Raw genomic sequence first — 14,690 nt, forward strand, 5'->3', positions numbered from 1 at the left:
GTAAATTGTGTATTTGGAGGTATATTTAATAAGTTGCAATTTCTCTAAAGCTAAAGTAGTACTTGTTGTTCGAATTTTTATGCAGCGATACTTGTGCCTACAAGTTGTTTATTTTATGTTTTTTTTGATCCATTAATTCAGGGATTGAATGTGAAATAGAACTGAGTTATTCTAAAACCTAACGAACATAAATATTATTCTGATATAGAATCAGATGCATCAAATTCTAAACCACCATCTGAAGGTAAAGTGGATATTATATTCAATGTGAAACATGAATATGACACATGACACTGAAGATAGCGATGAATCACCAATGATGAACATGAAAGTGTCATCAATATGCTCAAGAAAAGGTGTGGAATGCTAAGTAGTTCAGAATTTGACAAAGAAACGTATGAGAACACACTTCAGGGGATCGAAACAGCCTTGGTCAAAATTTGACGAAAGTGGTATTCCTGGAAGGCTACCATCTACTTTCAAGGGTGTGAAAGAGTTGTCAGACTACGCAAAAAAAGAACATTATATCAGATAATATTATCAGTGCATTCTCGTTGATAATAGATAACAATATTATCAACCATGATGAAAAGTGCACAGAAGAAGAAGGCTGCCGAATTTTGAGGAACGATTGGACAACAGTAATACCAGAAATACGTGCATATATTGGGATTTTATGTGCTTGTGGAAATGACAAGGCAGAACAAAATAAAACTGGTTTATTTCTACTCACCGAAGTGGGGTCCCCTTTATTTTTTAGAAAAATTATGGCCACAGAAAAGTTCTAGAAAATCCTACGATTTATTCGTTTTGAGGAAATAACAAAAAAATAGACGGTCACAAACGAATAAATTTGCCTTGTTTTCGGAATATGTTCATTGAAAATAGTCAGGCTTGCTATCAACCAATTGCTTGATGAACAATTAGTTCCTTCAGAATTAATCTGCAGGTGTACACAGTATATGCTTGATAAAACGAAAAGAGTTCTTGTTTCAATTAGCAGAGTAGCTTTCCACGGAATACAGAGCAGTAAGACAGAAAAATTCACACGAATATAAAGATGCACAAAGATCAACTGCAAAATCATCAGATGTACCTCATTCTAACGCAACGCAATATTTGTCAAACACGACTGCAACGATTTTGCTGCAACAATAAAACAATTTAAAAAAAAATTATCGAATTCACAGAACCTACCATGTACATTTTGTTTATTGACCCAAAAAAATGACCTGTGAAAAATTTAAGCTCAATCCGATATGATTAAGGGTCCTACTACTACTAGTACTACTTAAAAATGACGCAAGCAATACTACGTTGAGACACAAACGGCACTGACGTTTTCATCTAAGAAAAAGAATAATTCTAACGAAATTTTACCATCAAAATATACTTATAATTTTACTTTTGCATTGTAAAGAATATTATTAACATCATTCAGCCGAGTAATTGGTACTTGGTTCATTTTGTCGAGGGCTTCTCATGAGAATCCTTATAATTCGTTGAAGATGCAACCCACACTCCTACCGTGTAGGTGTTTCGAGGCTTACCTCGCATATAGTGTTATAAATAGAAAATATTTGCAGTGCTACAAGAATGAAAAAAAATTCTTGAAGTGGGTCTTAATACATTAGATTTTTCCCTCGCCACCCACAGCATGGGAGCTACGTTACATCACCACGGTCACAGCCATTCATCAACGCCGTCGTCGTCGTCTCAAAACACTAGCCAGCACCAGCATTCGCACGGACACCGGGACCAGGAGAAAGGAGTCCACACCGAGGAGAACATCAACGTCAGGGCCGCATTCATTCACGTGCTGAGCGATTTCGTGCAGAGCCTTGGCGTATTCGTAGCGGCGCTGGTCATCTTCTTCAAACCGGAGTGGAACATTATTGATCCAATCTGCACGTTCCTCTTCTCGTTCCTGGTCCTTGCGACCACCATCGCCATAATGAAGGATGCACTGTTGGTAAGTTGAAGCGATCCGACATTTTACAGGCATAAGTGGACGTATTTTCCCGTAAAGAATTCGCCTGTCGCAATTCGCATTATCTTCACATTTTGTGTTCACATTACACCTTAAGCTTCCAATGAAGAGACCCCTAATGGTATCTACCCATCTGATCCATGTTAAAGTTCTTAGCACCGTAACCACCTGATAAAACGTCTAATTCATCGCATCAATTAAAATAATTAGGGCCAGGTACGCGGAAAATCTGCCCAACCCATCGCATCCTGCGGCTGCCTCCAGCGGATAGGGGGGAGGTAGCAATGGACAGCGAGTGGCTAAAGTGTCGAGAATAAAAACCGCTTCAAATTTCGGTCCAAGTGAAAGAGGTTTTTCCCCTTAATTCATTCTCTGTTTTCGAATGCTTCCGGAGTCCGCAGCACGATTATTTTTTTTTGCTCCTCTTCGAACTGCCTCTATCATCCTCTCGAGCTCACATCCCGACACCATTTCAATCTTTATAATCGCACCGCGCTTATAGAGCCTGTCCTGTCGGTTAGAGAGACAGAGAGCGCCAGCATAGCCTCCGAGATGAGAAGTGAAATTGAAAACAAGATCAGTGGCCGTTAGGTGAGGCGCGCGACGCGGCGGTGAAGCTGGACGAAAAAGGATAATTGTCCGCTATATTTTCCTGTAACTAAAATGTACTTGAAGGAGTTGGTGAGTTCTTTGAGAGAAAGCGAATGGAGCACGGTGGACCTCCGGTGCGAATGTTTTCGAACTAATTCTGTTATTCTCATCTGACTAGGCTGTTCTAAATAGTTTAGGGCAGTGTTACCACACGTACAGATCCATCTGGAAAGGTACACCTTTTTTCATTAATTTTGGGACAGATTCTGTACGGTACAGAGTACAGATTTTCATCAAAAAGTACGCTTTATTACAGGTTTTTTCCGCGTGGGAAATTTCTTACTATTTTAAGATCAAAACATTTGATTGAACATCGTGACGGCAACTCGATAGTTTTAATGAATGATAGTATGCAAATTAGATTCTGAAAAACCATGTATTAGCATCAACAAACACACGAATGACTTGCAAATGTAAATGTAGTATTTGTAGTAAATAAATGAGTATTGTTTTCATGCTAATAAAATAGATTTTTCTCTACAACAAATATTTTCGATGGGACAGTTTTTTTGGTACAGATTTTTGGAATAAAAAGTACAGACTAGAAAGATTTCTAACCCCTCTGGTACAGATTTAAATGTGGCAACACTGGTTTAGGGATTAGCTGATCTCCGATACCAGATATAGGTGGTTGTTTATCTTGGGTTACCGGGTTCACTTCGCAGTCATCAGTCTGCCTTTTCGTTTTCCTCACTCCCAAAACTCATTAGTTTATTCCCTTAGTTTGATCTATCATTTAGCAAATGATGTGTACAGCATTTTGGTGCTTTATATGTCAATTGACTATAAGTAGTTTGAAAATTTTCTTTTGTATAAAAAAATCGTATTTTGTACATTTTTTAAATATACTTTTTTTAAGAATAGCTTATTTTATATATGGTTTGATTTTTTTACTTCTTTTCCTTTGTTTAGATTGAATATTCAACTATCACTATGCAATAGAATATATTTTTCTTGAAAAATAATGGAATAATAATTATTATAACCAGAAGAATTTTCCAATTTTCCATAAAAAAAAGAAAATTAACTCTGAAAATCGTGAAATGCATCTCTTCACCACCGCCGTTAACAAATGCTAACTGGTACATCGTACATCGATTTTGTTAATCCTTTTTGGGCTATTGGATATATAGGTTAGAGTGCCAATGGATGTATGGGAAAAATTGACCCTCGAATTTTCAAAGCGAACGTGATTAAAAATATTGATTCCCAAGAAAAACTACCCTACGCAAAATATCAGCTCAAACGGACTTCATTTACTAGTGTCGCACAGTGGTCAAAGTTTGTGTTTTTTGAAAACCGGAAAATCGCCCAAGAAAATCGAAAATCGGGGTTTTCGAAAAAAAAATTTGATGGCAAATATCTTCAAATTGCATGAAGTTCTTCTTCTTCTGCTTTGTTCACGGAGACTTTACATCTTACGATTTCCGTTTCGTTGCTCGTCGATAAGTTGCTCGTTATTGACAGCTCTGCTCGGGAAAGCACACAAATGGACAGAACAAATATGTGAGGAAATGGAAATGCTTCCAATTTTCATCAATTTAAACCATATACAGACTATGGGATTGTAATGTATAGCATATCAAACAAATCTTAGGGAATTCCCCATTCGTTTGATATGTAAATCGCCAAAATCCGTTCGCTCAAAAATAGTTATTAACGTTAACTTTATTTCATAAAAACGTGACCTGTTTTCTGATTTGGCACCCTTAATGAAAGACGTTGTTCTACGTCAAAAACAGCGAAAACCCAAAAAAGGTTTCTTACTGATATCCACCACACATGCACACAACAAAATAAGAACATTAAAGTATTTAATCCCAAAATTTTAAATTCGAAGCTTTAAAATGACATATATCCTATCTTCATGCGTTGGTTTTTCACAAAGTTACATCATTTCAAAAATTACCTTAAAAAATTGACATCGTGCTCTGTTCGTTGATTTTTTGTCGAGTGTAGAATTAACGACAGCATATTGGATATTAGTAATAAAATAAAATAAATAATAAAATCTAGAGTTGAGGTTTTGTTTAAATTTTTTGTCGTGAACGGATTCTGGCGATTTACATATCAAACGAATCGGAAATTCCCTAGGATTTGTTTGATATGCTATACATTACAATCCCATAGTCTGTATATGGTTTAAATTGATGAAAATTGGAAGCATTCCAATTTCCTCATGCATTTATTCTATCCATTTGTGTGCTTTCCCGAACAGAGTTGTCAATAACGAGCAACTTATCGACGAGCAACGAAGAGGAAATCGTAAGATGTAAAGTCTCCGTGAAAAAAGGAAAATAAGAAGAACGATGGAGAATATTTGCCTACAGTATAAACAGTGGATCTTGCTGAGGCAAACTTCATTCTTCGTGAAGACACCGACTGGACAACACCGTTGCTGGGCGAACTGGACGGCGAGGGAAAGAATGTTTTCTTTGTTTGTTTACTGTCATCATGAAGGCTTTGTTGGTGCCTTTAACTTAGCATCAATGCATAGAACTGACGTTATGGTGAAGCAGGTATTAAGGTTGTGCACCAAAAAATTATTTGGGGAATATCAAGTTGATCATAACTCATTGATCAATATAATAATAAACTTTCTCCACTTTCTCCACTCTAAACAGCTCCGCAATCACAGGACGATATTGAGTATCTATGGTGGGAAATCAAGAACCATCTGAAGAATAAAAGTCCAGGGAACAAAGCGGAACTGCACCCTAGTGGGGAATTTATTTATTTATTTATTCATTTGTCCTCGTCTTCGATTTACAATCGTACAGCCTGAAACTTAAATGGTCGGGGTTCTGCCAAAACGAACCAAGCGCCATTTTTGACGTAGAACTATGTCTTTCATTAATGGTGCCAAATCAGAAAACAGGTCACGTTTTTATGAAATAAAGTTAACGTTAATAACTATTTTTGCCACGAACGGATTTTGGCGATTTACATACCAAACGAATCGACAATTCTTTAAGATTTGTTTGATATGCTATACATTACGATCTCCTGGTGTGTAAATGTTTAAAATTCATGAAAACTATGAGCGTTTCCATTTCCCCATACATTTGTTCTGTCCATTTGTGCGCTTTTCCGAACAGAGCTGTCAATAACGAGCAACGAAGGGGAAATCATAAGATTTAAAGTACCCGCGATCAAAGAAGAAGAAGAATAAAGGGGAATTCTTGCGTAGAGTATAAACAGTGAATCTCGCTGAGGCAACCTTTCATTCACGTTCTGTATTCAAGGCAATGAACATCGCTGGTTCTTCCTTGTTTTGCGTCATCACATGTCTTCGTTTCGGATTGAGCTGAGGACGCGACCAAATTACTCACGCACTGATGTCTCTAGCATTGCACATCAAACTGACGTCATTGCATTGAGGTTTTGACAGGGGATAGTAACTTCAAGCAAAAAAGTGGGGCCGATTCGAGATTGCTTTTATGTAAACAGTGAACTTTTTTTACACTCTAAAAATTGCACCGACTTGCACTGACAACTGGTATTGTCAATTTGTGGGAGATGGCTCAAAACAGCTGGGAATAAATATTGTTTATATACAGTAAGTTGCATTTAATGCGACGTTTGGATTATTGGCCAGACCTGTAATGCTTAATTGGACATTTTTGTAAACATCTAGTTTGGGGCCCAAATTATGGCGCCACATTGAAGTTGCCACCAGACGTAGACACTATACAACTCACATCGTCAATGTTCAATTACAAGTCAAAATCGCCTCCAAAGCGACACTGAGTGGTGCCTCGGCATGTCGTATAAAATTTAAATTACTGTATTATATTGTGGTTTATGTTCGCATCATAAGCAATGAACACACATTTATTTTCCACTTGCAACAGTATTCACGATGATTGGATGGATGAATATACGACTTATACATGCATCTAGTGCGACTATTGTCATGCGTATATACGATTTACTACAGACAACCAAAAAACTAATGGCGGAAAACGTTCTTGATGATTATAATAATTATTATAGATTTTTGTAAATACATGTATGTTTGGAATATTACGTTAAAAATTATTTTTAAGTCCGAATATTTCCGGTTTCAAGAAAAGTGTTTAACTTTCACGTTGCTTTTTTTTATTTTTAACTTTTAAGAACGGAAGATTATCTGTTTGCCGATCTTTTGCGTTCTGATAAACATAGCGACAAAAATAAATTAGTTCAACTTCGTCATTCAATTGCACTTAACTCAAAACTGTAAACATGAGATTATGAACTTGACAACCAAGCTGCCAAGTATGCCAACCCACCAAACATTAAATCGTATATAGAGCATCGAATATCTGATATTTTGGGTGGTATATGATGCACCCAAATGGCATATACAGTAAGTTACCTCTAATCCTCGACATACCGAGTCACTACTCAGTGTCGCATTAGAGTTGATTGGTCTGTAATTGGACATTCACGATGATAGTGGTACAATGTCTACATCTGGTGGCTACTTTCAATCTGGGGCCATACTTTGAGTATCAAACTCGATGTTTACAAAATATCCAATTAGAGATGAAAATGTCCAATTATTTGTGTCCCATTACAGGTCCGTCCAATTAACTTAATGTCGAATTAGAGGTTACTTACTGTACAATTATTAGGCAATACCTAATAACATAATAAGTCTGTTGTCATACGAATATACGTTCATCACTGCTATAAAAAAAAGGCGGAAAATATTAAAGTAAAATGTTCGGCCCGGGGAATCACCATTTTTGTATGTATATAGAACTTTTATAAACATTTATGTTTGTACAAATAGGAATTAATCAATTTAGGGATTTTTAGGGATATAAATGTTTGATACGAGTGGTGGCGACGGTTATAAAATTACTCCGATGGGATCTCGTACGGCTATCTGAAATATGATTTTAGGGCAATTGAAGCTCTTACATATGATACGAAAGAGTTACAATCGGATACGTCATTTCTGATTGTTTATTGTGCTTTAGTGGAAATATCGCAAAATTTATATAGAAATGGTTAATTAATATTCAGTACTACATGTTTCAAGTAATCAATAACATGAAGTAAAAAATTTCATTCATATTTTAACAATTTAAAACTGCCTTCGGGCCTGCCCAGCAAATCGTAAAAATTCGAGGGGTTGTATCCGAGACACGACCGCTTAGAACGTAGGACTACGCAATCTTTTTACTTTTGAAATTTGATGGTTTATCATTTCGAATATTATTTGCGAATACGTCGAAATTTAATAAATAACACTTTAGTAAAAAGTTCCGGGACCCTGAGAAGGTTTAATGGCTTGCGTAGTTTTGTAGAATCATTTCGAGAAGCAACGATCATTTTTTGCCTTTGCGAGAACAATACACTAATTGGTCATATGTCGCAGTTTGTTTCTTTATATCAATGCACGCATTGCACTGAATATTAACGAGAGGCATCTTCCGTGCATCGCCATCAAAGACGAATGAACTGTCTTAGTTTCAAGTGTCTATAATTCGAAAGAAAAAGAAGTGCATCGTCATTCAACAAGCATCAAACACGCGTCCAACAGATGCACACAGTTACAGTGCTAAAAATTAAGTATCGCGAGAATGACCGTTTCTCGATTCTCGTTCAAAACCGTCAACAAAGCTTTTCTAAGTTTCTATGTTTCGCGCAACGAAAACAAGCAACACACAAAAAACCAAACACCAAACATGTTTAGAAGCGACCTATAATCATTTGCACTCTTCTCTTTTTTCGCCTTCTTTGCCATGACTCGGATGGTTGTGTTAATTGCAATGCCAGATGCACTTCAAGTGAAATATTCGCTAGCGTTCACAGCTCGAGGGGAAACTTTAAACACAAAACGAGCAGAATAAGCGACCTTTGTTGTTTCGGGCACAGAAAGATTCCGAGATTTTTCCTCAGAGGAGATGCAATACTTATACGCTAGCGACAGCTTACTTGCTATGCAAGGGTGAAGTTTACTTCGCAAATTTTCTCTTCCCGCTATCCCCCTTCGTTGTTTCTGTTCTAGCGGCTGCATAAGATACCCGTTATTGACAGCTCTGTTCGGGAAAGTACACAAATGGACAGAACAAATGTATGGAAAAAAGGGAATGCTTCAAATTTTCGTCAATTTAAATCATATACAGACTATGGGATTGTAATGTATAGCATATCAAACAAAAAAAAATCTTAGAAAATTTCCAATTTGATTGGTATGCAAATCGTTTAAATCCGTTCGTAAAAAATATGTATATCGCTTCCACGTTTGCATGTATGGGCTGGCAAGCGCATCATATACATGCAATTTATATTAATTATACTTGTATGTTTGTGAATATAATCCTCAAAATAAAATCATTACACTAAACCTTCGTTTCAAACAACTTATACAGTAACCAAATCACGCAATAAACATAAAGAATTGCTGGGAATCTCTTATCAATATTTGTTCAAATTTAAAAAGGTGCTTAACTCCAGTTTTGTTGACATCTTTTATGCATTCAATTAAATCGTACGATAAATCATATATAAACATAAACATTCCCACCTTTCATCCTTCATTGAACACCTCGTAGTAGAAATCTGTCAGTATACATACACTCTCCAACGAAACATAGTGGAAAAAAATATATTCGTCGATGTAAACAAGCGGTGAAAAAGGAGACACTTTTCGACGAGTGATTTGTATGAAGTTCCACTGCCGTGGTTTTGAGCTACACAACTGTGTGGGGAATCATCAAGCTAGGCTATCGCCGGCCCATCAAGAAAATAAATGCTCTGGAATTTTGTCAGTGATTTGGTTTCGCAAACACTCTCCACAAAGGATGAGAGCTAAGCTAATCTAGACCGGCAATACTAACAGGAAGCGTTTCTGTTGAGAAGAGCGCAAAACGGAGATAAGTGTGTGTATATTTAATTGCTTCAAGCCATCGATATATGGATACTTGTATGCGTACGTGCGTGCTCCATAACCCGCACGTAAAAATAGTGCGACTTCGCTACGCAATCTTTTCACAGTCTGCTCTCGTGTGCATTAGCCCTATCACTAAAAATTGTTTGGGGAATACCAAACATCAAGAATGTCGTACTGGAATGTTGAAAGTTATTTGGGTTCGCGTGCCAATCGCAAAACTGCCTCCAACTAGGATTGCATTTGCACTAATCTTGATCATAATGAAGCAATGCTACTATTTTCGAGGTTGTTGAGATTAACAGAAATAGTTTATTTCGTTTATGTTGTCACCAAGAAAGTAAATTTCGTTTCTTCACTAGGGATGACATCTGCGTTTGAAAGACTTTCGTCAGTGAATGATGATGGAACAGACGACGAAACAGTACAGAAGACCATTGAAAAGGAAATTGTACAGCATTTGTCAAAATGTTTTACAACATGTTAAACTTGATACATATTTTTCTCATATCAAAGAACAAGATTATCTTATATAAAAAAAAAAGTTTGGACATGGTTTGAAATCCCTTCTGACTGGCAGTGACGAAAGTTTCGTATAAATTTCAGAACAAATTCAGCGATCTACAAATGATCGATTTTTGACCTTATATGCGGATTTAGCGTTACGAGTGTTGTTGTCTTGTGTGTAGTATTTATGTGAATCTGAATGCGTATGTGAATGCTGCTGATGGAAACAAAACACCGTAACAGAGTGGATATCGAAAATGACATGAGGTGTGCTTTTCGACAACGTTCTCAAGAATTACGATTTTGGCGGAATTCGTTCAGGCGCAGACGCCATACTGACTTTATATACCTTTTTTGTAATCAGATACAAGTACAAAACCATATTTGGTGTGAATATAACTTAAAAACCGTTTGTGTTCTTTAATTATTTTCTTTCTTTCAAAATTCTGATAGGGGGGAAGCACTGGGATTAATTTTCGTAAAGGGGAGAATGGAGCAAAAAAGGCTGAAAACCACTGGTCTACAGTGACTAGAAATTTCGCCTGAGCGCTTGTAGGAAGTGCTGGACGCCAAAGAGAAGCCATACCAAATACTGGGGGATTGATTTTTGTTTTCTGTTAACATTTCTGAATTGATTTAAATTATTTTAAAGAAAAAAATGGGTGGGTTATACCTATGATATAACCGCAAGGTTGACGTGGGACTACCTTAGCTTAGTAATCATTTGTATGTATTGATTGAATTTTTGATTGAATGAAACAATTTCCGAATTCAATTGAATTCAATATATTTGCGTTGTGAGTAAAAAGTTTGAACAAATGCCATGTCTCTAGTGTCTGCACGATCTTACCAGGTACCTAAGTTTAGGAGACCGTGCTAGGGAAACGCATTCGAGTCTGTACAAAGGCAAACGAGTATAAAAGTACTCGCAGTTTGCATGTATTTGCAATGTCGATTTCCCCAGACACCTTGGTTTAGAAGTCTTTAAAGGTAATCAGATTTCAGTCGGAACAAAAATACTCCCGACCTGCATGAATTTGCAATCCCAATTTTCCTAGACACCTTGGTTCTGAAGCCTGTGTTGGGGAAACATATTTTAGTCAGAACAAATTGCCCTCGACTTGCATGTATTAGCAATGCCAACTTCCCCACGCTCCTTGGATTTGAAGTCTGTGTTAGAGAAACGCATTTCGGTGGGAACAAAAGCTGCCCCTACTTTCATGTATTTGCAATGTCGGTTTCGCCAATGCTGCTTGGTTTTGAAGTCTGTGTTAGGGAACATATTTCGGAGAGAACAAAAGTCCCCCTACTTTCATGTATTTTCAATTCCAATTTCCCCAACGCTGCTTGGTTTTGAAGTCTGTGTTGGGGAAACCGTAAATCGGGCCAATCAAAACGAGGCAGTTAGGGCGTTTAGATAACGCTTAACATTTTACAGTTATTCAATTATTTATCTAATGAAAAATGACATTTTATTAATTGCGATAGATGCGTAGAAATATTCCCTATCAATTGATGCAAACATCTTTCCGATCCAGTAGAAAATGTTCGAGTTATAAGCATTCGAAATCTTGCATTTTTCCTGCATGTTCAGTGTTTATGTTTTCATTATACCCCCTATATATTCCGGTTAGACGTAGTCCCACGTCAAAAAAAAAAAAAAACTGGAACTGTACACTCAATTTAGCCACGCCTTGATTGGAGGAATTTTGTTTGTATTTTAAACATGAACGAAATTTAAATGATCTATCCAAAAACTTTTGTGCCGCCCTGAAAGTTCAACGAACCATCCAACCAACAAAAAGTGGTTTACTTAGAGAAGCGAAAAAAGACCTCTTTTATCTCCACACAGTCACCAGTCTAATTCCAAACGAGATCGAGATCAGTCTAAGATTATTTTCCAACCAATTTCTATGAGCGTGAACGGTGAATAAAAGGGAAGTTGAATTGTGTAAAATCCAAAAGGTTAATTGGGTGAAATTATATAGCTGAAAGCGAAGTCAATAAAATCACCAGTGAATTTGTACATTTTTAAAATCTTCGCTACGATTTTTAAAAGGTGTCCGAAAATAGCGCGAGAATTGCGGTGCGCTTAGTCTCAGTTCGTGGCTGGGATCGTAAGCTGGAAAATCTACTTTCGATCCTTTGGGCCGCTCCAGGAAGCGGAAGAAAACCCTTCGTCACCGGACCCCATTTGGTAAGCCCGCATCAAAACATAAAGTAGAAATGTGACCATTTTGATTTTTTTTCTTATCACTACGTGAGAGTAAAATGGATCGAATTTACGATGATTATAAGTCGCATTAGATTATTTGCATTTTAACCCAGAAAAACTCAAAAATAACAAACAAGCACGAGGTGTATACTCCATACAACTATCCTTTATTGTCCGAGGAATAAAAACGGTAGGTTGAGCTACATTCTGTTTTTATTCGGAAAAGCCCTCGAAGAGCCCCACCTTGCGGCATTTGGTCTTCTTCGGCGCACAGCTCGGTAGCGGGTCGGCCACGATGCCTAATGAATATTGTATTTCAATTTGAAACGCTTGAGAGTGTGTACCTGAAAGGCACTTTGGCCGGGGTTCGTCCGTTCGGCACGCTTTCCTCCCACACGGGTGTTTTTTTTCTTTTCTCTCGATCTAAGAAGCACCGGATACAGGCATTCCAACAAACCACCCACGGGAAAAATGCGTCCGCGCGTCGCACAAACGTTTTCATTTTTATTGATGCTGATCCTATTTTGCTTTTCATTCTTTTCATTACCATACACGCACACACACACACACACACACACACACGCACGCAGGTCCTGATGGAGGGGACACCCAAGTATCTCGATTACACCGAAGTTATGCAAACGTTCCTCCAGATCGACGGTGTCGTACGCGTACATAATTTAAGAATATGGGCACTCAGCATCAACAAGATTGCGCTGTCGGCTCATTTGGCTGTCGGTGAGTATATTAGCATATCGTTTCCATTGCATTGCGTCCCGCTCTCGATTGAGGTTTGAAATTTATGTAGTTTCCCGAAGTTTGCTAGCTTCGTTCGTAACGGTGCGCAGTAGGTGATAAATTTTAATTAAATTAGATCATCCCAGGAAGAGGCATTCCGGGCCAACCATCCAACCAACATTTCACACATCATGGTTGAAGTTTACCAATGAATTTAACTGTGTTTTTTTTCCTGTTTCTCCCGTCTCTGATAACAGAGGCGAATACGAACACGGAAGCGGTCCTCCAGCAGGCAACACGTAGCGTTCATGCAAAATATGATTTCTTCGAGACCACCCTGCAGATCGAGGAATTTCAGGCTGGTATGGAGGATTGCAATCAGTGTACGAATCCAATTTGAGAGACGATGAGTGAGGACGGGAGGAGAAAGTTTTCGGAGTGCGACTTCGAGTGGTTGAATGCGGAGAAGAAAAGAAAAAAAAATGAAGGAGGGATGCATTCGGTAGGATGGAATCAGGTCTATCTAGGGCAGCGGAATAAGTGAGTTAGGATCAGCAGGGCAGTAGGTGAGTAACCTCCATAAACCTATTTGTATTCAAGCTGTACAAAGATAGTAATGAAGGATGAGAAAATTCCGGAAAAATGTTGCAAATAAAAGCGAACGCGTGAATGCCTAAACACGTGAAAGAAAGCCCAGAAGAAAATAACAGATATGAAAGAACACTGTATCGTTTGAATATTTATGAGGGGCGTCTGTTGAAGGAAAATTAATTCGAAGGAAATTTGGATATTTCCGTTTTTCCCTGTGCCGGCGCTTGAAAAATATTCTCCACTTCTCATATCGCAGCCGTTGTTCGTGTATGATTTTATTCCATTCCACTGCCATTGGATACATTTTTTTTTGTATCGCTCTACATGATGAAAACTTTTACATTGTGCTGCTGCTGGCTCGGGTAGAAATATTTCTCGCAAGCATCACGAAGATAGTGTGTTGTTTTGTTGGTTTCGAAAACAATGATAAAATCTTAATTTTGTACCACCAACGGACAAAAAAAAACTATGAATTTATGACGTCTACGTGCTTAACAACTGAATCGGGTTCAATGGTGGGAAAGTGGGAAAACATGCGGTCGATATGCACTAGTGTTTGCTGCAATTGTTGAAAACTATTTCTGTTCGCTGTTACACATTGTGAATCACGTTCTCGCCGATTGAAGGGTGGATGTTTTTTCGGGGTAGCGTCATTAGTTGTTCAGCATTGGTTTTATGGGTTTGAGAGTCACTACACGAAACGACCACAGATGAAGCTCGTTGTGAAAATGAGGAACATGGCAATTCGAGTCTTCCCGAACTAGGTAGATGTCACCAGAAACTGCATCCAATGAAACGAACACAAAAGAACATCTCAATCATTTGGTTTTTGATATGTAGCTTGATCAAATTTCGAAGAAAACATTTCATTTGATTCTATTTTATAACATAGCAAAATTGGAATGGAACAATATAAGATAGGTTTTTTTTTCATTATGGTGCCCATTCCCATTTCCAGGTGGTCCGAAATTGGATTTTGTTTTCGTAATTATTGATTGTATTGAGTTTATAGTTTATATAGTTAAAGATAGAGAGCGCCATACTTTTTTATATTTCTTCTTGAAAGCTGAGGTTTTTATTATTTTTCAAAGTTAGCCCCTTCGCGTACGAAT

The 14,690-nt window shown here is 37.6% G+C and overlaps 1 protein-coding gene across 2 annotated transcripts in view; it reads left to right on the forward strand.

Moving 5' to 3' along the window:
* The window catches only part of LOC129775304 (proton-coupled zinc antiporter SLC30A2-like), a 132,050-nt gene extending 118,401 nt beyond the window's left edge, over nt 1–13,649 (forward strand). For both annotated transcript variants that reach the window (XM_055779882.1, XM_055779883.1), the window contains 3 exons: nt 1,657–1,972; nt 12,840–12,987; nt 13,245–13,649. In XM_055779882.1, the coding sequence (XP_055635857.1) occupies nt 1,657–1,972; nt 12,840–12,987; nt 13,245–13,387 (607 nt within the window). In that variant the 3' untranslated portion in view covers nt 13,388–13,649. The remainder of the gene's footprint in view (nt 1–1,656; nt 1,973–12,839; nt 12,988–13,244) is intronic.
* Nucleotides 13,650–14,690: the final 1,041 nt, after the last annotated feature.

This window comes from Toxorhynchites rutilus, chromosome 3, assembly GCF_029784135.1.
Source record: "Toxorhynchites rutilus septentrionalis strain SRP chromosome 3, ASM2978413v1, whole genome shotgun sequence".
NCBI lineage: Eukaryota > Metazoa > Arthropoda > Insecta > Diptera > Culicidae > Toxorhynchites > Toxorhynchites rutilus.